Consider the following 27,330-nt stretch of genomic DNA (forward strand, 5'->3'; position numbering starts at 1 on the left):
TTCAGCCATACACAGGTCAGGGAGCTGACAAACCTGGGAGCAGCCCCAAATCAACGAGTTGGGGATAAATACTCCAGATTTCCTCCCCTCCATTTCCCAGATATCTCAGCACTATTGAGTTTGTTACCCAATGGGAATCTGCTCACTGACCTTGAACTGGCCTTCTTACCTTCCCGGTTTTACTCTTCTGCATACCAATTGGTGCTTTCTGGTGTCGTCTATCAAATAAACTGCTTCATTCAAATTCTAGTCTCAGGATCTGCTCTGGGGGAAACCCAATATAAGACAGTAATGTACTCATTTTCTTGTCACTGGACTTGCAGGTTGTTTTGTTTTTCACTGTTACAAACAAGGCTGCAACGTTCTTCTACAAACTTCTCAAGATTTATGTAGGAGGTTTTCTCTTGGTACTGAGTGGAACTGCTGGGTCAAAGGGTATGTGCATCTTCCTCCTTAATAAATATTGCCAACATTTTAACAGTCTGACAGTGTTAAGTATTGGGGAGAATGCCACATCTGATGCGTATGGACGGTACCTTGATGTAGTTTTACTTATGTTTTAAAAATTTATTTATTTTATTTATCTGTTTTTGGCTGCATTGGGTCTTCGTTGCTGCACGCGGGCTTTCTCTAGTTGTGGCTAGCGGGATCTACTCTTCGTTGCGGTGCATGGGCTTCTCATTGCGGTAGCTTCTCTTGTTGCGAAGCATGGGCTCTAGGCATGCAGGCTTCAGTAGTTGTGGCATGCGGGCTCAGCAGTTGTGGCGCACGGGCTTAGTTGCTCTGCAGCATGTGGGATCTTCCTGGACCAGGGCTTGAACCCATGTCCCCTGCATTGGCAAGCAGGTTCTTAACCACTGCGCCGCCAGGGAAGCCCTCACTGTAGTTTTAATTTGCATTTCCCCAATTACTAGTGGGAAGGTACAACTTTTTATATATTTTTGGCCCCTTGAGTTTCCTCTCCTCTAAATGGCTTGTTTCTTTTTCTTATCAAAATCTGATATCTATAAATTCTGGATACTAATAGTTTTCTGGTTATGTTCCTTACAGAGAGCACCACTCTCTTCTTGTGGTTTGTAAGTCTTAGTCAGTATTGATTCCTATTCTTCTGTGTGATCTGTTTTTTTCCCTCTATGGAAGATTTTCGGACATTTTTTCTTCCTGATGTTCTGTAACCTAATTTTACTGCTAAGCATAAAGGGCTCAATTTATCATTTTAGGTAATTTTTCATGAAAATAAGTACATAATGCTACAAAAAATCTAATCACAACAGACATACCTAACGCAGAAAATAACACTCCCAGTTTGATACTGTCAACAGTTTGCAGCATGCTTTTTCCCACACATGAACATTTACTAAACATTTTGAGTATTATACACAATTTGCTTCTTTTATTTAGCAATTTTTGGCATTTTCCTGTCAGTACTTCATTCTTTTTAACTGCTGCAGATGTTACATTTTATAGACATATTGGTTAGTTATTTCTTATTAATCAACATTTGGGCTGTTTCTAAGTTTGAAAAAAAAAGTTGCAACAAATACTCTTGGGTCCATTTCTTTGTTCAGGATTAATTTCTAGAAGTGGAAGTTCTGGGTCCAAACCCAGAACATTTTGAATTTTAATTGATATTGCTAACTTACACTCTAAAAAGGTTGTACCAATTTATAAGGCAGAAAATGCTATTTTTTTTGGATATTTAATCTAAATCTTTGCTAACGTGATGGGTAAAACATGTTTTAATTTTCATTTTTTAATTCTGTGAAGTTTAGTTTCTAACTTACTAATTTTGGTTTCTAGCAATATTCATTCTCAATTTATTACCTCTTTGAATTTTTAATTTTAGCCATTATGTTTGATATTAGATTATTCTTTTCTGTAAAGAGCAGCCAGTTCTTGTTGTATCATTGTAACATCCCATGCAGTCTCACTGAAGATCAGAAACAAAGTTTTTTAAGGTCTCAAACCTTCTCCTTTAACCACCGAAAAGGTAGTCTCGTACCTGCCTCTTTACTATCCCTGTGGATTTCAACTTATTGGCTCCTGGTCTGAGTGAAGAGAATTTTTTTCAGAAGTGTGATATAAAGTAATTCACAGTCCCTCTTTTGATCTAATTTAAGTAACTGAATGCTAGCTCTTCTGTTTATAATCCATTTCTGACCTTTGGACCCACCTGCCTAGCTCCTAGCTCTATAGGCTCTGGTTTCAACTCATGCTACCAGGGCACTCTCCCACTTTGGGCTGTCTTGGTAGATATTCTACCCTAGGCAGGTGCTGGTCACCTATTCTTGACTCTTGATGGGCATTCAGGAAGTTACAGCAAGAAATGTCTCACAAATGGTATCTGATACAGTCTAGTTAAGATTAATGGGGAATAAAAGTGCTTTGCTTAGAAATAATTATCCATAGATCTAAAGTCAACAAAAGTCTCTACAACAAAAAATACATAATTTTTGGGGGGGGAGGAGGAGGCTTGAAATAGATCAGAAAACACTTTCACATTAATTGTTCTTTTCATATACTTCAAATTTGTACTTAATGCCTTTCTCCTCCTGGACATCAGAAGGAACACCTGGATATCTGTAAAAGAAAAAGATGTATAATTAAATATTATGCAAATACACTACACATGCAAATAGTAAGAAAAATTTCAAACTACAGAAAGTTAGAAAATAAAAAGTATAATTCTTCTTCCTTTCCTTCTAACTCCTAATTTTTCTCCCCCAAACTAACCACCATTAGCAGTTTCTATTTTATGTTCCCACTCTGTCACCCAGCTACTATGAAATTTCTTAAGAACTTTTTGTAAGTCTTACATTTGGTATCAAATCTCTTGTGTGAGCAAAGAAAAAATAAAACACAACCTTTAGCTGTTAGAGTGGAACTGAAGTTGTGTGTGGTGCATGGGGATTCTTGATTTCTGTTTAATCAGTGGACACCACACTGCTCTAATTCCCCACTGTGTGGCTTATTTCATATACTTTACTAGAATCACTGTTTATCTGATCTTTTCTACTCCCTAACACTCACTTAGGTGTGTGTTTCCTTCAGCTTCTAAGTCAAACCCCAGGCCCTCCTTTGGGTATATACTTAGAAGTGGGATTGCTGGATCATATGGTAGTTCTATTGTTAGTATTTTGAAGAAACATCGTACTGTTTTTCATAGTGGCTGCATCATTTTACATTCCTACCAACAATGTCCAAGAGTGCCAATTTCTCCACATCCTCGCCAACACTTATCTCTTGAAGGGATATTTGCACTTCCATGTTTACTGCAGCGTTATCCACAATAGCCAAGATATGGAAACTACAGTGACAGATGGATATATAAAGAAAATATGTATACATACAATAGAATATTATTCAGCCTTCAAAAAACAAGGAAGTCCTGCCATATGCAGCAACATGGATGAACTTGGAGGACATTATGCTAAGTGGAATAAGTCAGTCACAGAAGGACAAATACTGCATGATTCTACTTATATGAGAAATCTACAATGGTCAAATTCATAGAAACAGAGAGTAGAAGGGTAGTTCACAGGGGTTGAGGGAAGGAGGAAACAGGGAGTAGCTGTTCAAAGGGTATATAAAGTTTCAGCAAGATGAGCAAGTTCTGGAGATCTGTGTAACGCTGGGCCTATAGATTACAACAGTGTAAACACTTAAGCATTTGTTGAGAGTAGATCTCATGCTGTGTTCTTATGACAACAAAAAAATTATTTTTCACTGAACACCCCCCGCCCCCACAAAAAAAACCCCAAACCAGGGTCTTCCACTGAAGGCTGTTCTGACCACTCTTGTCCACAACCCTAATCTTGGTGCACTTCTGTAGGTTTGTGCTGGCTGTATCCACTGTGCTCGAGGTGAGGGGTCAGGAAGACTTGCTTTAGTCAGGCTTGTGTTTGAATCTGGTTCTGCTGTGTGACACTTAGCTATCAATAAAAAGTCTTCATCCTTATAGAGAATTTAGCACTGTGCCTGATATATTAAGTGCTCTACAAATGTTACCCATTAATGATATTAGTTTGTTTTGTCCCCCTAACTATTTTCTAACCTCACTGTAGGCAGAGATAACATAGAAAACAAATTTAAATCTCTTATGATACCTGACAGAATGCTGAGTAATAATCGGAATTAACCTTTTGTTGACCAATTAGAGATTATGCCATTTTGAAAAAAAATATAACTAGAAACCTGAAATAACAATAGCATAATAATATGTAAGAAAAAAAAAGGAGAATATATTTCAGAGGAAGAAGGTATGTTTCTATTTACTAACCATTTCCTAAGCTGTTTCTGTTCTACTGTTTTAGTAGCAATATAGTTTTTTCTTTGTTTAAAGAAATGATTTTACTAGGCCAACTTTAAACCACAATTTTACTTTCTTAGATGAGTCACCAAAAGCAACATTTACATTTGTGTGTGTGTGTAAAATTCTCAAGAGTATCAAGACTGTCAGTTAACAAGATAAAAGCAAAGCATTAAGTCAAAGCTATTTCTAAAACCATGAATAATAATGATTTAGAAATAACTATGCTATGGGCTAGATATGGTCACTAGTCATGGTAATAATGTTTATTTTCTCTGTGAAACGAAAATTTAATTCTGCTTAAGATTAATTTTACTTTCCACAATATTCACATATTCAGTCTATTTTAATAATGATAACTACCTCATAATCATAATTCCAAACTTTTCTGAAGAACAAACTGTCTAAGAGCAACCTTTGAACTCCAAGTTTAAGTCTAACAGGATTTGGAAATACCACCTATTTATTATGAACCACCCAGATAGATGGTCTCTTCTAGAATCTTCAAGCATTAAAGAAGCAAATGAATACAAATAATCATAAGATCTGAACTGACAAAGGATCATGAGAATAATGCAGAGATGATCTGATGGAAGGTCTAAAATAGAGGTAAACAGAGTCCCTGGAACAGGTATCTATAAGAACCAAATCGTAACTAAAAATGATGACTCTGTAGGAAGCACAGGCTCAGGAGGAGAGGGATCCACAAATAATATGGACAAATATGCCAGGATCCTGTTGGACAGTCAAGAAATAATGGGAACGGAAGAGGAAACGTCAGCCCATCTAAATCCTAATTCAAGTGTCTACTGGTGAGGGGCATCTATCTGTCCTAGCTCTGGAGCCAATTACTGCCTCAAAGGCCTCTTCTGGTCTTTAATCCTATTTGACTACATGGTCACATGAAAGGTTGTTAACTAGAAAAAGTCTGTTTGGGGCTCATTAAGTGGGAAAACTTCTGCTATAAAATATTTTGCTCTGACGGTTTGGTTGGAGCCTAGTGTGAAATAGTCTGAGATAGAAAGACTTCTTCCAGGCAAGATGAATAAGGGCAGAGCCTTAATGGACAGGCTGGCATGGTGCTGTCAAAAAAAATGATTGCATTGACAATGACCCACTGGGAGAAAAGGGAGACACAAAGTAAAACCATCTTACTTCGTTAATATTCTGCTTTTAGACTTCTACTACTTGTGGCTTCATCTACATTTTAATTTATTCTCTTCTTGCTTCACAGTAGTCCTCTTTCATTTTTATTTCATTATACTGGTGCTTTTATTACCAGGAAGTTTGGTGTTAATAAAAGATACTGTGTTTGAACTGAAACCTATATAACCACAAGAGGCCTAGGATAGGGATAATGGAAGTCTAAACAAAGTGGGTAGCTGTGGGGAAAGAATGAAGGGGAGTAAAGAATGATCAGAACTCATTTCTGGACAGTAGGGAGCAATTCTAAGTTGCCCAATGTACAGAGATTTGGAAAGAAAGCTCCAGAATTGAGCAATGTTACAGATGTCCAGGGACAAAGTGTATTCTCTTTGCTTCAGAGGTTTCCTTTTTCTCTATTTCATGAAAGATTTATACTACTTCATATCTCCCTTATCCCTTAGGGGATTCCCTCCATCCCATGTTAAAGAGGCTGTTACTACGTTGCTACAGGCTTGAAAGTACAGATGACCATGATGTACTGCAGTGGAAGAAAGGACTTTTTGTTTTCTTCCATAGCCTTGTTTAGAATGTCCATTTTGGAGCAATTTCTTTGAATTTTGGCTTTGGATAGCAATTTCCTATCTCAGTCTATTCACCATTAAAAATTTCTCAGACATTTAAAGAAGAATTAATACCAGTCCTTCACAAACTCTTCTAAAATGTAGAAGAGGAGAGAACACTTCCCAACTCATTCTGTGAGGCTAGCACTATCCTGATAGCAAAACTAGATGAAGACGTTACCAAAAAAAACCTACGGACCAATATACCGATATCCTTATGAATAAAAATGTAAAAATCCTCAACAAAATATTAGCAAATGGAATTCAGCAACATATAAAAAGGATTATACATTACTACCAAGTGGGATTTATCTCAAAAATGCCAGATGGGTTTAACAGAAAAATCAACTGATGTAATATACCATATTGATAGCGTATTAAGTATTTATTATATATTTTGTCTTATTAACGACAAAAACCACATGATTATTTCAAGAGACTCAAAAAAAAGTATTTGACAAAACCCAATATCCCTTCATGATAAAAACACTCAATGAATTAGAAATAGAAGAGCTCTTCCTCAGTGTGATAAAGGGCATGTATGAAAGACCCACAGCTAACATCGTATTTAATGGATGCTTTCTCTCTAAGATCAGGAACAAGACAAGGATGTCTGCTCTTGCCATTTCTATTGAACATCATACTGGAGGTTCTAGCCAGGACAATTAGGCAAGAAAAAGAAATAAAAAGCATCCAGATTAGAAAGGAAGAAGTAAAACTATCTCTATTTGCAAATGATATATTCGGTATCTAGAAAATCTGAAGGAATCCATTTACAATCAGAATAAATGAGTTCAGTGAGGTTGCAGGATACAAGCTCAATAAACAAAAATCTATTGTATTTCTATATATTAGCAATGAACAATCTGAAAATAAACTTAAGAAACAATTTGATTTACAATAGTATCAAAAAGAACAAAATATTTAAGAATAAATTTAACAGTGAAGTGCAAGGTTTGTACACTGAAAGCTACAAAACATTGCTGAAAGAAATTAAGGAAGATCCAAATAAGTTGAAAAGACATCAAATGTTCATGATTTGGCAGTTAATACTGATGTGATGGCAATACTCTCCAAAGTAATCTACAGATACAGTGCAATCTCTATCAAAATCCTAGCTTGCTTTTTGGCAGAAATTGACAAGCTGATCATAAAATTCATGTGGAAATGCAAGGAACATAGAGTAGTCAAAACAACAAAGAACAACAAAGTTGGAAGACTAGTACTTCCTGATCGCAAAAGTTATTACACGGCTGCAGTAATCAAGACAGTGTGGTTCTGGCATAAAGATACACATGTAGATCAGTGGAATAGAACCGAGTGTCCAGAAATAAACCCTCACATTTATAGTCAAAAGATTTTCCACAGAGGTGCTAAGACAATTCAGTCGGGGAAAAGAATAGTCTTTTCAACAAATAGTGCTAGGACAACTGGTGTGCTGCTTACCAAAGAATGAACTTGGACCTCTTCCTTATAGCATATATAAATTAAACAGATCATAGACTTAAATTAAGAGTTAAAACTATAAAACTCTTAGAAGAAAACACAGGAAAAAATCTCTGTGAGCTTGGATTAGGTAATGGTTTCTTAGGTATGAAACCAAAAGGACAATCGACAAAAGAAAAAAATAGAAAAATTGGACTACATAAAAATTAAAAACCTTTGTGCGGCAAATGATTAGGAAAAGTGAAAGTCAATTAGGAAAGTGAAAAGACAATTCAGATAATAGGAGAAAATACTTTCAACTCATATATCTGATAAAGGACTTGTATCCAGAATATTCAAAGAACTCTTAAAACTCAGTAATAGAAAGATAAATAACCAAATTTTAAAAATGGGCAAAGGATGTGAATTGATATTTTTCCAAACAAGATACAGTATATAAATCTCCAATAAGCACCTGAAAAGATGTTCAACATCATTAGTCATTAGGGAAATGCAAATCAAAGCCACAATGAGATACCACCTCATCCCTACTAGGATAGCTATAACCAAAAAGGCAGACAATAACAAGTGTTGGCAAGGATATAGAGAAACTGGAACCTTCGTATGTTGCTGGTGGGACTGTAAAATGGTACAGTCACGTTATCAAAAGTTCAGCAGTTCCTCAAAATGTTAAACTATATGACCCAGTGATTCTTCTCCCAGATTATACCCAAGAGGAATGAAAATATACATCCCCACAAAAACTTGTACATGAATGTTCAAAACAGCATTACATTAACCAAAAAGTGGAAATAAATCAAATGTCTACTAATTGGTGAATGGATAAATAAAATGTAGTAAATCTATACAATGGAATTCTTTTTGGCATGAAGTACTGATACATATTACAACATGGATGACCTTGAAAACAGTATGCTAAGTGAAAGAAGCCAATTCTATGAAAGAAGCCAATTCCAGGAAGGACTTCATATTATATGATTCTGTTAACATGAAATATCCAGAATAGGCATATCTATAGAGATAGAAAATAGATTTAGTGGTTCCTAGTGCCAGCAGGGGAAGGGAATGGAGAGCGACTGCTAATGTGTACAGGGGTTCTTTTTGGATGGTGAAAATGTTCTGAACTTAAGATTGTGGTGATGGCTGCACAACTCTGAATATACTAAAACCATTGAATTATATACTTCGAATGGGTGAATGTTGAGATGTGTGAATCATTTCTCAGGAGATGTTAATATTTTCTTTTCTAAGATTCAAAGAGCCAGAATTGTATTTGTTTTAAGTTATCAAGGATCTTGAAGGGTCATAACATTGGAAAGAGGTCTAATCGAGAGTGACAGGGTTTACAAAGGTATTTAATATGAAGCTGATTCACACAGTAATCTATTCTTTTTGTTAGTAGTGAAAAGAAAGGTAAGAAATGAGGGATAGCAGAGATCAATATGCACATAATGTGAGAATCAGCAATCTAAGCAGTACAAGAGAAAATAAGGTGGGACAAAGAAACACAGCTGATTAAAAAAAAAAATATATATATATATATGAAATCAATGTGATTTTTCTAAGTAGTCACCTTTGGAGACTATAAGCAAAAGCCTGTACTTTAGCTGTTTAGAAACTTTTTAGAGTTCTTAGAATTTCCAGTTTTCTTTAGACCTAGTTAAGAGCCCAAGAAAATCAGTCACAAACTTCATTTGATTTGAGACCATTACCTATATTACTCTGTAAAGTAATATACTTTATTCTAAAGCTTGGCCATCCATTTATTCAGACTTGGCTCTGAATGCTGCTTTTACAAGGTATTTCCAAAATCAAACTTGCACTCAAGGAATGACTGTTTTCAACTGAGAGTGTTTGAAAGAATGTGTTAAGAGCTAGTCTAAAAGTGTTGATATAATTAATCTTCTACTCTGCACAGCCAACAGCTGAAAAGCACTTTTAAACTAAAATGTTTTCAAAAGCAGACAGTTTCATGCTAAAATCAAAGTAAACTACAGAGTAAATCAAGTGTAACATCTTCTTCCACCTCCACCACTAAGTTAGTTCCTTCATCTTTCACCTGAACTACTGTAACTGGTCTCCCTGCTTCACTCATGTCCCCTCCAGCCCATTGCCCATAAACAGAAGAGTATCACTCTCTATTCAGAACCCTCTAAACCTGTCCTGGGTCTGATCCCTCTTGGTCTCCCCCTCGCTCACAATGCCCACCATGGCTTTCAGGTTCAGGGAACACGCCAGGCTTCTTTCTGCCCTCAGGTCTCTGCGCTAGCTACTTCTGGTTTCCGGAATGCTCTCCTCAGCCCTTTGTGTGGCTGGCTTCTTAGATCTGGTGTAGACATCACTCTTCAGAGAGGACTTCTCAGACTACACAGTATCTACCACATCACAGTATTTCAATTTACCACACAGCAACTCTTTGGATGTTTATCTATTATTTGCCACCGTCCTCCTCTACTATAAACAATGTAATCTCCTGGAGAATAGTGACATCATCTGTCTTGGTAAACACTGTATCCCCAATGCCTAAGACAAAGTCTGATGCTAAATAAGCACTGATCTTACAGAATGAACTAATGCCTATTCTCTAGATTTCAGTGAAGTCATTAAAACCTGAACATTCCCAAGTCTGTTAAAGCAGATATCCAAAAATTCCTATAGTTTTTGTCTATAAAACACACTGCTACTTCGAATTCAATCTGAAGAGACATTCTCTTTTCTATAATTCTTAAGCAGGAAAGCCAAAGGTGCTTCAGACTAATTAATAACATTTTACTTACTCTGGGATAAGTTTATATTTTTCCAAATCAATTTCTGGAAAAAATGTGTCACTTTCAAATTCCTGCATGATCCTTGTCACAAATAGTCTAAGATGGCCTGGCTTGTTCATGGCTTCCTTTGAAATAAAACAAAAGGCATCAATTTCCTTATTTATCTGTGTCAAAAGTTAAAGAAACTCTAATATTTTTGCTTTAATTACATATACTGAAGTTTGTACTAGATATTAGAGACATGCTACATATCTTGTTACCTCCAAAGCATGCTATTTAATTATCCTATTCTTTAGTTTGGGACCCTGTGAAGTATGACTTAGTTGGGAATGGCCCTAATCATTTATCAATAATTACAAGGGTGAGTTCAAACATACTCCGGGATCTAGTTTGCTTATATGAACTCTTTTTTTCATTTTAAGCATTCAATTTTGTCTTTTATCTTTGGTTGTTGTTTAAGAATTAAAACCCCCAAATTATCTAGTTACCCTCCATAGAAAAAATTTACATATGTATATATGGATAGGATAGTAAATTCATGAGACCTTGACTAATGAAAATCCCAAGGGCATACTTAGTACATATACATAAAATTTAATGCCTCAATTTCTCAGCAGATAGTTACAATGCTAGTAGGTAATTTATTCTGTCTCTTGTTGCTAATGATTGCATTTGGCATTATATTGTTAATGACTTTTCTATTACTGCCTATAGTACTATTGATAGTTTATACAGAAAAAAAACTGCCCTGGAACAAATATCTTAAAATTCTAATACAAAGTCAGGAGTCCCAACTGCAACTCTAAGAAAGCAATAACTCTTGATTTTGAAATAGCTTTTGAAACAAAACAAAAACACATACACATATAAATTCAACTGTGTGTAATCCTTAAAATTCCATACAAAGGGCATAGAACAAATTTTACTTTTTATTTTCAATACTATGGCTTACATTAAATCATTTATTCTCTTGCCCCAATCAAATCAGTATCCTACCAATTCTTACTGTACCAAAAATTAGAAAAATTGAAGGGACTAATCACAGATTAGTAAAGATCTGTATCAAAGAAGATCTGTATCAAAGTTAATGATATATGGCCCAACTTTTCTTTCTTTTTCTTTTTTTAACATCTTTATTGGAGTATAATTGCTTTGCAATGGTGTGTTAGTTTCTGCTGTATAACAAAGTGAATTAGCTATACATATATATACCCCCGTATCTCCTCCCTCTTGCATCTTCCTCTCACCCTCCCTTTCCCACTGCTCTAGGTGGACACAAAGCACCCAGCTGATCTCCCTGTGCTATGTGGCTGCTTCCCACTAGCTATCTATTTTACATTTGGTAGTGTATATATGTCCATGCCACTCTCTCACTTCATCCCAGTTTACCCTTTCCCTTCCCTGTGTACTCAAGTCCATTCCCTATGTCTGCATCTTTATTCCTGTCCTGCCCCATGGTTCTTAATAACCTTTTTTTTTTTTCAATTCCATATATATGTGTTAGCATATGGTATTTGTTTTTCTCTTTCTGACTTACATCACTCTGTATGACAGTCACTGGGTCCATCCACCTCACTACAAATAACTCAATTTCGTTTCTTTTTATGGTTGAGTAATATTCCAATGTATACATGTGCCGCATCTTCTTTATCCATTCATCTGTTGATGGACACCTAGGTTGCTTCCATGTCCTGGCTATTGTAAATAGAGCTGCAATGAACATTGTGGTACATGACTCCTTTTGAATTATGGTTTTCTCAGGGTATATGCCCAGCAGTGAGGTTGCTGGGTCATATCGTAGTTCTATTTTTAGTTTTTTTAAGGAACCTCCATACTGTTCTCCATAGTGGCTGTATCAATTTACATTCCCACCAATACTGCAAGAGGGTTCCGTTTTCGCCATACCTTCTCTAGCATTTATTGTTTGTAGATTTTTTGATGATGGCCATTCTGACTGGTGTGAGGTGATACCTCACTGTAGTTTTGATTTGCATTTCTCTAATGATTAGTGATGTTGAGCATCCTTTCATGTGTTTGTTCACAATCTGTATATCTTTGGAGAAATGTCTATTTATGTCTTCTGCCCATTTTTGGACTGGGTTGTTTGCTTTTTTGATATTGAGCTGCATGGGCTGCTTGTATATTTTGGAGATTAATCCTTTGTCAGTTGCTTCATTTGCAAATATTTTCTCCCATTCTGGGGGTTGTCTTTTCATCTTGTTTATGGTTTCCTTTGCTGTGCAAAGCTTTTAAGTTTCATTAGGTCCCATTTGTTTATTTTTGTTTTTATTTGCATTTCTCTAGGAGGTGGGTCAAAAAGGGTCTTGCTGTGACTTATGTCATAGAGTGTTCTGCCTATGTTTTCCTCTAAGAATTTTATAGTGACTGGCCTTACATTTAGGTCTTTAATCCATTTTCAGTTTATTTTTGTGTATGGTGTTAGGGAGTGTTCTAATTTCATTCTTTTACATGTAGCTGTCCAGTTTTCCCAGCACCACTTATTGAAGACACTGTCTTTTCTCCATTGTATATTCTTGCCTCCTTTATCAAAGATAAGGTGGCCATATGTGTGTGGGTTTATTGCTGGGCTTTCTATCTGGTTCCATTGATCTATATTTCTGTTTTTGTGCCAGTACCATACTGTCTTGATTACTGTAGCTCTGTAGTATAGTCTGAAGTCAGGGAGCCTGATTCCTCCAGCTCTGTTTTTCTTTCTCAAGATTGCTTTGGTTATTCGGGGTCTTTTGTGTTTCCATACAAATTGTGAAATTTTTTGTTCTAGTTCTGTGAAAAATGCCATTGGTAGTTTGATAGGGATTGCACTGAATCTGTAGATTGCTTTGTGTAGTACAGTCATTTTCACAGTGTTGATTCTTCCAATCCAAGAGCATGGTATATCTCTCCATCTGTTTGTATCGTCTTTAATTTCTTTCATCAGCACCTTATAGTTTTCTGCATACAGGTTTTTTGTCTCCTTAGGTAGGTTTATTCCTAGGTATTTTATTCTTTTTGTTGCAATGGTAAATGGCAGTGTTTCCTTAATTTTTCTTTCAGATTTTTCATCATTGGTGTATAGGAATGCAAGAGATTTCTGTGCATTAATTTTGTATCCTGCTACTTTACCAGATTCATTGATTAGCTCTAGCAGTTTTCTGGCAGCATCTTTAGGATTCTCTATGTATAGTATCTTATCATCTGCAAACAGTGACAGTTTTCTTTCTTTTCCGATTTGGATTCCTTTCTTTTTCTTCTCTGATTGCTGTGGCCAAAACTTCCAAAACTATGTTGAATAATAGTGGTGAGAGTGGGCAACCTTGTCTTGTTCCTGGTCTTAGAGGAAACGGTTTCAGTTTTTCACCATTGAGAACGATGTTGGCTGTGGGTCTGTCATATATGGCCTTTATTATGTTGAGGTAAGTTCCTTCGATGCCTATTTTCTGGAGGGTTATTTTATCATAAATGGGTGTTCAATTTTGTCAAAAGCTTTTTCTGCATCTGTTGAGATGATCATATGGTTTTTCTCCTTCAGTTAGTTAATATGGTTTATCACATTGATTGATCTGTGTATATTGAAGAATCCTTGCATTCCTCGGATAAACTCCACTTGACCATGGTGTATGATCCTTTTAATGTGCCGTTGGATTCTGTTTGCTAGTATTTGTTGAGGATTTTTGCATCTATGTTTATCAGTGATATCAGCCTGTAGTTTTCTTTTTTTGTGACATCTTTGTCTTGTTTTGGTATCAGAGTGATGGTGGCCTCATAGAATGAGTTTGGGAGTGTTCCTCCCTCTGCTATATTTTGGAAGAGTTTGAGAAGGATAGGTGTTAACTCTTCTCTAAATGTTTGATAGAATTCACCTGTGAAGCCATCGGGTCCTGGGCTTTTGTTTGTTGGAAGATTTTTAATCACAGTCTCAATTTCAGTGCTTGTGATTGGTCTGTTTATATTTTCTATTTCTTCCTGGTTCAGTCTTGGAAGGTTGTACTTTTCTAAGAATTTGTCCATTTCTTCCAGGTTGGCCATTTTATTGGCATATAGTTGCTTGTAGTAATCTCTCATGATCCTTTGTATTTCTGCAGTATCCGTTGTTACTTCTACTTTTTCATTTCTAATTCTGTTGATTTGAGTCTTCTCCCTTTTTTTCTTGATAAGTCTGGCTAATGGTTTAACAATTTTGTTTATCTTCTCAAAGAACCAGCTTTTAGTTTTATTGATCTTTGCTATCGTTTCCTTCATTTCTTTTTCATTTATTTCTTTTTTTTTTAAAGAATGTAGTCTTTTTTTTTTTTAAGTATGTGTTTATTTATTTATTTATGGCTGTGTTGGCTCTTCGTTTCTGTGCAAGGGCTTTCTCTAGTTGTGGCGAGCGGGGGCCACTCTTCATTGCGGTGCGCGGGCCTCTCACTATCACGGCCTCTCTTGTTGTGGAGCACAGGCTCCAGACGCGCAGGCTCAGTAATTGTGGCTCACGGGCCCAGCTGCTCCGCGGCACGTGGGATCTTCCCAGACCAGGGCTCGAACCCGTGTCCCCTGCATTGGCAGGCAGATTCTCAAGCACTGCGCCACCAGGGAAGCCCTTCATTTATTTCTGATTTGCTCTTTATGATTTCTTTCCTTCTGCTAACTTTCGGGGTTTTTTTTTTGTTTTTCTTTCTCTAATTGCTTTATGTGTAAGGTTAGGTTGTTTATTTGAGATGTTTCTTGTTTCTTGAGGTAGAAATGTCTTGCAGTAAACTACCCTCTTAGAACTGCTTTTGCTGCATCCCATAGGTTTTGGGTCATCGTGTTTTCATTGTCATTTGTTTCTAGGTATGTTTTGATTTCCCCTTTGATTTCTTCTGTGATCTTTTGGTTATTTAGTAGTGTATTGTTTAGCCTCCAAGTATTTGTATTTTTTACAGATTTTTTCCTGTAATTGATATCTAGTCTCATACTGTTGTCATTGGAAAAGATACTTGATACAGTTGCAATTTTCTTAAATTTACCAAGGCTTGATTTGTGACCCAAGATATGATCTTATCTGGAGAATGTTCCATGAGCACTTGAGAAGAAAGTGTATTCTGTTGTTTTTGCATGAAATGTCCTATAAATATCAATTAAGTCCATCTTGTTTAATGTATCACTTAAAGCTTGTGTTTCCTTATTTATTTTCATTTTGGATGATCTGTCCATTGGTGAAAGTGGGGTGTTAAAGTCCCCTACTGTTACTGTGTTACTGTTGATTTCCCCTTTTATGGCTGTTAGCATTTGCCTTATATATTGAGGTGCTCGTATGTTGGGTGCATAAATATTTAAAATTGTTATAACTTCTTCATTGATTGATCCCTTGATCATTATGTAGTGTCCTTCTTTGTCTCTTTAATAGTCTTTATTTTAAAGTCTATTTTATCTGATATGAGAATTGCTACTCCAGCTTTCTTTTGATTTCCATTTGCATGTAATATCTTTTTCCATCCCCTCACTATCATTCTGTATGTGTCCCTAGGTCTGAAGTGGGTCTCTTGTAGACAGCATATATACAGGTCTTGTTTTTGCTTCTATTCAGCCAGTCTGTCTTTTGGTTGGAGCATTTAATCCATTTACATTTAAGGTAGTTGTTGATATGTATGTTCCTATTATCATTTACTTAACTGTTTTGGGTTTGTTTTTGTAGGTCTTTTCCTTCTCTTGTGTTTCCTGCCTAGAGAAGTTCCTTTAGCATTTGTTGTAAAGCTGGTTTGGTGGTGCTGAATTCTCTTAACTTTTGTCTGTAAAGGTTTTAATTTCTCCTTTTTGAAAGGTTTTGAATCTGAATGAGATCCTTGCTGGGTAGAGTAATCTTGGTTGTAGGTTTTTCCCTTTCATCACTTTAAATATGTCCTGCCACTCCCTTCTGGCTTGCAGTTCCTGCTGAAAGATCAGCTGTTAACCTTATGGGGATTCCCTTGTATGTTATTTGTTGCTTTTCCCTTGCTGCTTTTAATATTTTTTCTTTGTATTTAATTTTTGATAGTTTGATTAATATGTGTCTTGGCATGTTTCTCCTTGGATTTATCTTGTATGGGACTCTCTGCACTTCCTGGACTTGATTGACTATTTCCTTTCCCATGTTAGGGAAGTTTTCAGCTATAATCTCTTCAGATATTTTCTCAGACGCTTTCTTTTTCTTATTCTTCTGGGACCCCTATAATTTGAATGTTGGTGCATTTAATGTTGTCCCAGAGGTCTGTGAGACTGTCAATTCTTTTCATTCTTTTTTCTTTATTCTGCTCTGAGATAGTTATTTCCACTACTTTATCTTCTGGGTCATTTATCTGTTCTTCTGCTCAGTTATTCTGCTATTGATTCCTTCTAGAGAATTTTTAATTTCAATTATTGTGTTGTTCATCATTATTTGTTTGCTCTTTAATTCTTCTAGGTCCTTGTTAAACGTTTCTTGTATTTTTTCCATTCTATTTCCAGGATTTTGGATCATCTTTACTGTCATTACTCTGAATTCTTTTTCAGGTAGACTACCTATTTCCTCTTCATTTGTTTGGTCTGGTGGGTTTTTACCTTGCTCCTTCATCTGCTGTGTGTTTCTCTGTCTTCTCATTTTGCTTAACTTACTGTGTTTGGGGTCTCCTTTTCGCAGGCTGCAGGCTTATAGTTCCCAGTGTTTTTGGTGTCTGCCCCCAGTGGGTAAGGTTGGTTCAGTGGGTTGTGGAGGCTTCCTGGTGGAGGGGACTGGTGCCTGTGTTCTAGTGGATGAGGCTGGATCTTGTCTTTCGAGTGGGCAGGACCACGTCCAGTGGTGTGTTTTGTGGTGTCTGTGCACTTATTATGATTTTAGGCAGCCTCTCTGCTAATGGGTGGTGTTGTTCCTGTCTTGCTAGTTGTTTGGCATAGGGTGTCCTGCACTGTAGCTTGTTGGTTGTTGAGTGGAGCTGAGTCTTAGTGTTGAGATGGAGATCTCTGGGAGAGCTATCGCCATTTGATATTACATGGGGCTGGGAGGTCTCTGGTAGACCAATGTCGATCTTGGCTCTCCCACCTCAGAGACTCAGGCCTGACTCCCGGCTGGAGCACGAAGACCCTGTCAGCCACACGGCTACTAGTGCTGGAGTACTCCTGCAGAGGTGGAGGGTGGCTGGGGCTCATCACGGGGACAAGGACAGTGGCAGCAGAAGTTCTGGGAAGTACTCCTTGGTGTGAGCCCTCCCAGAGTCCGCCATTAGCCCCACCAAAGGGCCTGTAGGCTCCAGTGCTGGGTTGCCTCAGGCCAAATAATCCTGGCCCACCTTTTCTGTACAGGGTCAGATGGTAAACATTTTAGGCTTTGTGGGCCATATGGTTTCTTACCTTTGTAGGCAAAAGCAGCCATAAACAACACTAAACCAATGGGCATGGTTGTGTTCCATTGAAACCTTATTTACAAAAACAGGCTGGTAGTCCCGAATGTTCTGTAAGTCAGTGTGATGTGACGCGGATAATGCAAAAACCTACAGATTCTACTTCTTTATTATTTATATAAGTACAGATATATTAAATTATATAACTGTATTTAAGTACTTATATTGTTTAAAGAATACATTTTCAAGTGACTATGGTATTGAATCATTCAAAATGTGATTGGCACTCAGCAAAATAAACAACTTATTTTCTTAGAAATTCATTTTTGGCTGAAAAGATCAAAGGAAAATGTCCATTTTCCCCCTATTACAAATGGAGAACGTTAAAGATTGTAGAAACAGGAACCCAAGAAACAGTTTTAATAATGCCACCTAGGATCCTGGTATACTTCTTTCCAAAATAATTTCAGTGTTCATATATTACGACAAGCCACAAAGGGTAGGGGCTGATTTTTCCTCTCCATAAATGTAATCTTACCTCAGTGTTATAAAAGAGTTATAATATTCTATTTATTATCCTCAAAAATTTTTAAAGCTGGAAGTCATCTGGTATCAAGAAAAAGGAATATTTTCTGTTTAACACAGTGTCTTCCCTTATGATACGAAATCATGTGACACTTTCCCCCTACCCTCACTTTATATGAAAATTGTTGAGGGAAAGTCTTGTGCTTTGAACAAGTTCACATACATCTAGTCAGTGTATCTCAACGGAGAGCCACAGCCTTTCCTCAGTAAGGGACATAATATTTATCCTTGAGGAAAAGACGATAGCTTAATGTATCTAGGCACATCCAGGGAGGAGAAGACAATGCAGTGCAAGTACAATTCTCAGGAAGGATTTAGAATGTTTTTAAAATTGGAAACATCAACTATTTTGAATTGAAAATAGACTGGTACAGACCTAAAAACTTACTTTAAAATTTTCATTTAGTTTGTATGATAGTATCAAAAAATTAATAGTGCAAATTGGCAATATGTCTAACTTCCAGGAGAAATAATGTGCTTCCTTTGCTCATGGCTTAATTTTTTAAAGTTGAGATGGCAGGGAAGCTGAAAGAAAGAGGGCAGACTATTTCCTTATAGTCACAGATAACGTTACTTACCTTATAAACAGAACTGCCTCCCACTATCCAGACCATGTCCACTGTATTTGTTAATTCTGGTTGTTCAATAAGTTTTAAGGCACCATCCAGACTTTTGGCAAGAAAATGAGCTCCCTGTGGAGGTTCCCTGAGATTACAAGAAAGAATTACACATAATTTCTATAAACCCCATTCATACTAGTCAAATAATCTGACTAGGAGGCAGTAATTATAAAATTAAAATCATCATAAATATGAAACCTTTCAATAAAAAGCATTTAACATCAGTATGGCCCATGGCCAATAAATTCAACCCACATTTGTGTATGTATGGTCTACAATGAATCAAAAACAGAACCACTTGTGAAAGTGCATGATATCTGTGGTGGAAAAAAAATCACAACAGTAGTTGTTTCCGGAGGGATGGGGTAAAGATTCACTGGGAAGGGGCCTGAGGCAGCTTTCTGGGAGTGACAGTAATGTCCTATATCTTTGATATGGGGTTACATAGGTGCATATATTTGTTAAAATATAGCAAATGTACATGTAAGACTTGTACATTTCATTGTACATAATATTTATTTCAAAAGAAAAAAACAGTAAAGTAATATTAAACTCTAGTTAATGAGATATATAATGAATTATTTAGGGGAAAATATACTAATGTCTGCAGTTTACTTGGAAAAGCATAAAAATATTAAGACTGATGGATGGTTGGATGGATGATAAAACAAGCATAGTATAAAATAATGTATGTGATAGAATCTATGTTGTGGGTATACAGGTGTTTACTGTAAAATTCTTTCTATAGGCTTTAAAGTCTTCATGATAAAATGTTGGAAAAAAGAGTGATATGTTTGAGTGACTGTAGTTTGGAATGATATTCAAACTGTTAATACGTGGTTACCTTTGGGGTGTGGGGAAAGGATTCTCATGTTTCAAACAATATAGAAATAAATGAATTATCAAAAAATGAGCATGTTATTACTTTTGTAATTAAAAATCCCAAAGGGGAAAAGTCAATTAATTTATTGTTTATATTGACTAGCTCAGTCTCTCCCAACTTCTAAAACTGTTATTTTGGTGAGAGTTTGCAATTCCCTTTATAAATGAAGAAACATGCAGAATTGGCTTTCAGAGTAATTAGACACAACAGAAATTACAATTCAATGTCAAGTTCTTAGACTGATGCTTTCAAAAAATAATATAATTGCCTTTGAACTAGTAGTTCTAACAATGATTAGTTAAGAGCTAATGGGGACTATTCATTCTCTTTGCTGCCTCCTTTCTCACCTTCTTGATATCTATTTGACTTACTTGGCTCTTTGTCATCTCTCAAGGAGTTAAGATAGCACAAAGAATGTATTTTGATTCAAAGCTGGAAAAAGACACGGAGGCTAGGGTGAAGCTAAAGGAGCCAAGGGATCCCCAAAGGTATCAGGGCAGTTGCAGTGACTAGGATGGACCAGGCCATTCAAGGGGAGAACTGAATTAGAAGAAACAGATTTGGAGTTGGGGGGAGAAGACAGTCTAGTTAATAAACAAAGTTTACCATGACTTTGAAAGAGTCAAGATGGTTTTAGTAACTGAGGATGTTTAAGTCAGGACTGCTGACAGGAGTTAAGGTAGGATGTAAATCGGTGATTTAGGAACTGACATACAGGAAAACCGGAAGAGGTATTCTAGAAGTAGGCGGATTACAGCAAAATGATTTAGAAGGTGGTATACATGGTTGGTGTGGACTTCAAAGAAAGGAGACAATCTTTTTGTGAAGAATGTGGAACAATGTCTTGAGAATGATTCAAGGGATTAAGGTAAAGACTACTTCTTTGCCCTTTTGCAGTGAGTCTAAAAAGGAAAACAAAGAACAGATTAAGGATTTGTTTCAGATTTTAGTTATAACAAAGACACGGAGGAAATGCTTCAGCACAGTATTGCTACTTAGTGGTATAGAAATGTTGCACAAGAAACACTTGACCCTAGATGGGCAGAAAATTAGCAAAAAAATTGAGCCAATGGTTGAGTTCATCAGCCTCTTCACAGCACAAATCCTAGAAACTAACACAATAAATACCATATGGCAAGCACTCAATATTGTTACTTATTTCATCGATAAATTTTCTTTCTATAATTATCTCAATCCGATCCAGATTGGATTCCCTCACAAAGGACAGTTGGTATGTGGTAGCACACATATTCTACATCAAGAAGTATGTGGCCATGCTTGATATTTTGCTTCTTACCTAGAATCTTGAATTCCCTCAGAGGGTTGGCATGAAGATTAAAAGAGATAATGCACATAGTAGGCACTCCAGTGATACTTCCATTCCTTTCCTTAAAAGCCCTGTTCAAGGGAGGCTGCTTTTTACCTGATGGATAGGTGTATTACAAAGAAAATATCTAACATTAATTGAGTGCCTACTTGCTCTGACAAGTAGTAGGGTCAGGCAGTGCTTTATACTCATCATACCATTTAATGTTGCCAGCAGTCCTATGTAGGTACTATTATCCCTTTTTAAAGATGAGGATATTGAGGTTGAGGGATTAGGTTGCCAATAGTCACACAGCTAGGAAATGGTGGACCTAGGATTTGAATTCCAGCAGCCTGACTTTGGAGCCTGAGCTGCACTTCTTATTCAGACAATAGGCTTTCAACTGGTGGCCTTGGGCTACAAAGGTGTTAGATTCTGGTTCCCTCAGGCCTCAGAGATGGTGTGGCCTAGTTTAGGCAGAGCCCTCAGACCAGTGTTTTCTGGCCTTGAGCTGCCTCATTTGATTACCCTGGGGTATTATATAAACATTATCCTTTCCATTGTGCCTGATGTAAAGAGGATGGCAGATAGAATTCTGCCCCAATTTCCCTGAGAACTGTTGGGAAAACAGTTAAAGACAAAAACCCTAGGCTAGAATCACATCTTAACCAGAATTCAGAAATATGTTCACTTTAAGACCTTTAATACTCAGTCTTTAAAAATGTGATTTCTAACTATTAAAAATTGATTCAAATATGCTTCATTCTCATAATTGAATACTATGTGGCCACTAAAAATATTTATAGAAATTAATCTTTTAACATATTGAGTGGGGAAAAGGCAGGTTACAAAGTGTTGTTATGTGGGATGATTCTATTTTTATAAACTGACTACAGACCATTTATTCCATGAAAATTCTGGAACCCCTACTCTGCTAGGAGATATGCTAGGTGCTGGAAATAGAGATTTAGAAAAAAATGCACTTCCTGTACCAAAAAGATTGTGATGGCAGGCAAAGAAATAGCTCAGCAGTTGCCATAAAAGTGAAAAGGACATGCAATGGGGATGTACGGAGGATGCTGGATGGGCACAGAGGTTGTGCATCATCTGGCTGGGGTGACAGGAAGAATTCTCTTTGGAGTCTGATCCCTCAGCTGAGTCTTGAAGGAGGTAAAAGCATGAGCAAAACACAGAAGTGACAGGCCACTATAAATATTATTGAGGCTTACATTAAGGTTATTTAACACAAGAAAGCTCCAGGAAAATTGAGAGGAGAAGAAAAGTAATCTGTGGTGAGGTTTAAAATACTAAAGGGCAGTATAATAGAGCAAGGTCCTGAGGACAGGAAAAAAAATGGAGTCTAGAATAAAACAGTGGAGGCGGGGGAAGGAATTGATTTTAAAAGCAGGGGATTTTTCTGTCTCAAGATTGAGGGAAGGAAGAACAAAGTGATACGTTAAGGTGAAAATAAGATCATGAGCCTGTCCATTGTGATCTCATTAATATTAATATTTTCAATAAGCTACAAAATTATGTAATTTTGCTAAAAATAGCAAGGACTGGGGAAGTAGGACCTGATATCTGTAGGGTACCTTCTGTGTGCCAGAAATTTAACATATAAAATATTAATTAACTCTCAAAATCACCCTAAGAAGTTGTCATTATTAATCCCATTCAGTAGATAAGAAAGTTGAGGTTCAGCAAGGCTCAAAGTTAAAAAAGCCTAAAGCCGCAAAGTTAATAGGTGCCAGAACAGGTATTAGAAGCCAGGTTGGTAAGTCTTTGCTACACCAAGTATGTGAGTGGTGGGGAGAGAACTGAAGCTTTATGAAGAGAAGAAAGTTTTAATCACTGTGGAGAATATGATAGCAGGACCATAAAAAATTATTCTGCCATGAAGTGTTAGACAACTTCATGGACTGAAGACAGTTTACAACATCTTATATCATGCAGGCAATTTTGGATTTTCTAAAGATGCTGCCAAAGCTGCAGCATTGCAGTAAAACTTCTTTATTTGATTTTTGGTTCCAAAGACTTTAAAAAACCTCTTTATTTTGATAGAAATCACATACCACACAATTCACCCTTTTAATGTGTACAACTCAGTGATTTTTTATATGTTCATGGAGTACTTTTTGTCATCATTATCTACTTTTAGAACATTTCCATCACCCCCAAAAGAAACCCTGTACCTATTATCAGTCATTCCCCACTCCCAGGCAACCAATAATCTACTTTCTGTCTCTACAGATTTGCCTATCCTGGACATTTCATTTCATATAAATGGAATCAAATGGCCTTCAGTGTGTGGCTTTTTAAATTTTCACTCAGTATACTGTTTTCAAAGCTTATTCATGTTGTAGCATATATCAGTACTTCATTCCTTTTATTGTGGAATAATAGTGCATTGCATGGATATAGCACATTTTGTTTATCCATTTATCAGCTGATGGACATTTGGGATGTTTCCACTTTTTGGCTACTATGAATGATGCTGCTATGAACATTTGTGTACAAGTTTTTATGTAATCATGTTTTCATTTCTCTTGATTATATACCAAAGAGTGGAACTGCTGGGTCATATGATGATTCTATGTTTAACATTTTGAGAATATGCCTGTTTTCCTAATGTGGCTGCATAATATTTCTTTTAAAGCCACAACTCGATTGTCTAGAAAGCTTTGGAAAGGCATTTTTCCTATACCTTATTAAGGAAACAGTTATGCAAAATGACTAGTATCTGGCAGCAAATTTTTGGATTACTTTGAGGATTCAGTTTCTTTTTACATTGTGTGGTGGTGGTGAAAAATTGAATATCTCTAAAAGCTTGCATGAGCAAGAGATTTACATGTGTAAATCTTCCCCCTTTTATTTAGGACCTAGCAGTGCCTGGCACATAGCAGGTGCTCAGGATATGGGTGGAACTGACCAGCAAGTAGGGAAGCAGAAGGAAGGACAAAAAATAACTCTAAATTTTTTCTCTAACTGATATCCTTATTTCCTTGGTGTGCTGGGTGATAAAGATTTTAAATTTTCTCTCTGCCTTAAAAAAAAAAGTGAGGGGCTTCCCTGGTGGCGCAGTGGTTGAGAATCTGCCTGCCGATGCAGGGGGACATGGGTTTGAGCCCTGGTCTGGGAAGATCCCACATGCCGCTGGGCAACTAGGCCCGTGAGCCACAATTACTGAGCCTGCGCGTCTGGAGCCTGTGCTCCGCAACAAGAGAGGCCGCGATAGTGAGAGGCCCGCGCACCGCGATGAAGAGTGGCCCCCGCTCGCCGCAACTAGAGGAAGCCCTCGCACAGAAACGAAGACCCAACACAGCCAAAAAAAAAATTAAATAAATAAATGATAATTAAAGGTGCTAATAATTAAAAAAAAAAAAAAAAGTGAAATGCACCAACAAATGTTACATATAAATACATAAGAAACAACCGAATCCAATTACATACACCACAGGGGAGTCATAAGGAAGAAATTAGACTCATCATTTGAGGAGATATGCTGGCCCAACTGAACATCTCCCCCACTGAGATTTCTTTATGTTTGTTTTAGCTCAAGCTGGCCATAAATAAACTTGAGTAGTATTCAGGAATATGTTATTAAAGAGTCTCTGGGAATGGCAATACGGTCTGTGAATTTGGATTCTATGAAGTAAAGATATAATCAGAATATCCTAGCAACCAGGAGAAAGAGAACAGCATGAAGATCGGGGCAGATGGCAAGATGCACATCAACATATTCCCCATCACCCAAAGGCAATCAGTGAAATATTCTGGTATACTTTCTGCCAGGTTTTTAACCTATACCATTCTAGGAGGGATTCAGGAGAAAAATCCATATAAGCCTGAGTCCCCTTAGGCTATAGCTGTGTAGTGTTTTTCCTTCCGTGGTTGTATGGTCTTCATGTGTTCACTTGGCTAGGCTATAGTACTCAGTTATTTAGACACTAATCTAGGTGTTGCTCTGAAGGTATTTTGCAGATGTGATTAAAGTTGATAATTAAATGACTTTAATCTGGGTGGACCTAATTCAAGGGGTTGAAAGGCCTTAAGAACAGATCTGAGGCTTCTTTGAAGAAGAAATTTCACCAGCGGGCAGCAGCTTCAGCCCCTTCTGAAGAGTTCCTGCCTGCCCTTCCTGATGGCCTGCCCTACAGATATTTGGACTTGCCTACCCAGCCCCACAATTATGGAATTCCTTGCAATAAAATTCTTTTATCTATCTATCTATCTTCTATCTATCTATCTATCTATCTATCAATCAATCTATCTATCTATCTATCTATCTTCTACTGGTTCTGCTGCTCTGGGTGAACCCTAATCATACACATGGGAAAGGAATATTATGACCACTGTTATTAAGCAAGCAGTGCCCTAGGATGCTGCATTTTTTTTTTTGTGATTATTAGTTTAAGAGAGAATAATTACCATGCCAGTCCCAAACTTTCCCTTATGGTATGATTCAGGTTCCCCTCTTCCCCCCAGAAAACTCCTGCAAAACCCCTTGGGGTTCCAGAAGTTATTTTAGTGGGCTGGGACCAATGTAAACAATAACAAAAAGAAACAAATAGCAATCAGTATGCATCACATGTAGAGTAAATACCATGGAAGCCTTGGTGAAGGTAAAAGCACTGGAGTTAACTTGATGAAGAGTCTTAATGTTTTTACCTAAACTGCTTCCCCCTCCTCACCCTGCCAAGTCCCCAGGGCCTTTCCTGGCATCCAAAACTATGTTACCTAATGTTAAATTGGTAAACAGAAATAGTCCTCCCCCAGGCCAACTAGAGACACTCCCTAGAATCCCTAGGAAATGCTTCCATTTCAAAACTTTGAAAATTTTAACCCTCAGACGCTGGGTAAAGAACACAAGCACAAAATATTATTTGGCTGCTGTGGTAAACTAGAAATAACAGGGCACAAGACTATGACCAGTTTTTAGCCCATCCTACAATTTACATCTTATTGCATTTAGGGCTAGGTACAGAGAGGGGATAACCATTTAAGTTTGGCAAGTTCCATAATATATGTATTTTGATTTTATGTAAAACTAGAGAAGTTTATTAAATTACATTATATAACTGATATTTAAGTCTACTTAAATAGTAGATGAATGGTTCAAGGAAATAGTAGAATAATGGTTCAAGGAAACGTGCAAATCTATTACCATAGTTAGATTTAACGTAACTTGTCAAGGTGATGAAATCAGTCACTTGAGTAACAGAATAAGTTACTGTCATGTGGCATAAATAACTGCTTCTTATTTTCTGTAATCACCTTTATGATATTAAGTAGCTTCATCCATAGTTACATTCATACTATTTTATTTTGTCCTATACTGACCTCTACCATAAGAAACGGAACATGATTTTCTTGTGGTGAATTTATGGTATAGTACTTACTTGAGTTCTCTACTGAGAACTATATTAATTCTGTCCTTTAAAGGTCGATTCTTCTCTGGAATGGAGAACCAGGTTTTCCTACCCATAATCACCAAATTCTGTTTACCTGTAAAATCACATGGAAAAGATAAATATATTTTGGGAGTATACATATATATTTTTATATATTCATACATATATGCATAGATATGATTGTCATAGGGACACCTAGTGGATCTGCTTTAAAAAATTAAAATTTAAAACAGCTTTATCAAAATTTACCCTTTGTCATCCATTATCTAAGTCTAGTAACTGTTATTTCCTTTGGATTTAGCCAACTTATAACCAATATATAGTTTTCATGAACTGTAGTCATGTATATTATAGTAGTTAAGAGCAAAGATTCTGGGTTGAAGCACTCAAATTGAATGTATTCTGTCATCTACTAGGTGAGTCATGTTTATCTCCTGTACCTTATTTTCCTTATCTATAAAAGGGAGATTAACGATAGTTCCTACTTGTAGAGTTGTTGCAGCGATTGAAGACTTACAACAATACTCAGCATCTAATATGTACTGTAATAACTGATGTAACAGTATTATTCATATTTGCATACTTTATAGATTTAAATTAGTCATATTTTTTTAAAGATAGCTGCTTAATATTCCATGCAATTAGCTTAAAACATTATCAATTGTGCCTCTGTGCATCTATTTCAAGTATAACGCTTCTATAAAAACTTTACACATGTAAAGCTTCCACTTCCATTTTCGTTTAATTACTTAGGAGAAAAAAACTCTTGGGAGTCAGGTATCTGGATCAAAGGAACATACTCATTTCTACGATTCTTGATATGTTCTGATAGACTATCAAAAGGAGTGCATGTATCTGTTTTCTTTTTTTTTTAATGTAGTTTTGTTTTACTAGTTTTTTAAAATTAATTAATTAATTAATTT

General features: G+C 36.6%; 1 protein-coding gene across 7 annotated transcripts in view; it reads right to left on the reverse strand.

The window, feature by feature from the left end:
* Nucleotides 1-1,317: 1,317 nt before the first annotated feature.
* DHFR (dihydrofolate reductase) overlaps nt 1,318-27,330 on the reverse strand; it is a 28,382-nt gene continuing 2,369 nt past the window's right edge. For 4 of the 7 annotated variants that reach the window (XM_082378475.1, XM_082378478.1, XM_082378474.1 and 1 more), the window contains 5 exons: nt 26,396-26,501; nt 20,473-20,592; nt 18,766-18,892; nt 10,299-10,414; nt 1,318-2,580 (listed from right to left, as the gene is read on the reverse strand). In XM_082378475.1, coding sequence (XP_082234601.1) covers nt 2,502-2,580; nt 10,299-10,414; nt 18,766-18,892; nt 20,473-20,592; nt 26,396-26,501 — 548 coding nt within the window. In that variant the 3' untranslated portion in view covers nt 1,318-2,501. The remainder of the gene's footprint in view (nt 2,581-10,298; nt 10,415-18,765; nt 18,893-20,472; nt 20,593-26,395; nt 26,502-27,330) is intronic. The other 3 variants (XM_082378480.1, XM_082378477.1, XM_082378479.1) reach the window with 2 other exon arrangements.

Source organism: Balaenoptera borealis (assembly GCF_965194805.1).
Source record: "Balaenoptera borealis genome assembly, chromosome: 2".
NCBI lineage: Eukaryota > Metazoa > Chordata > Mammalia > Artiodactyla > Balaenopteridae > Balaenoptera > Balaenoptera borealis.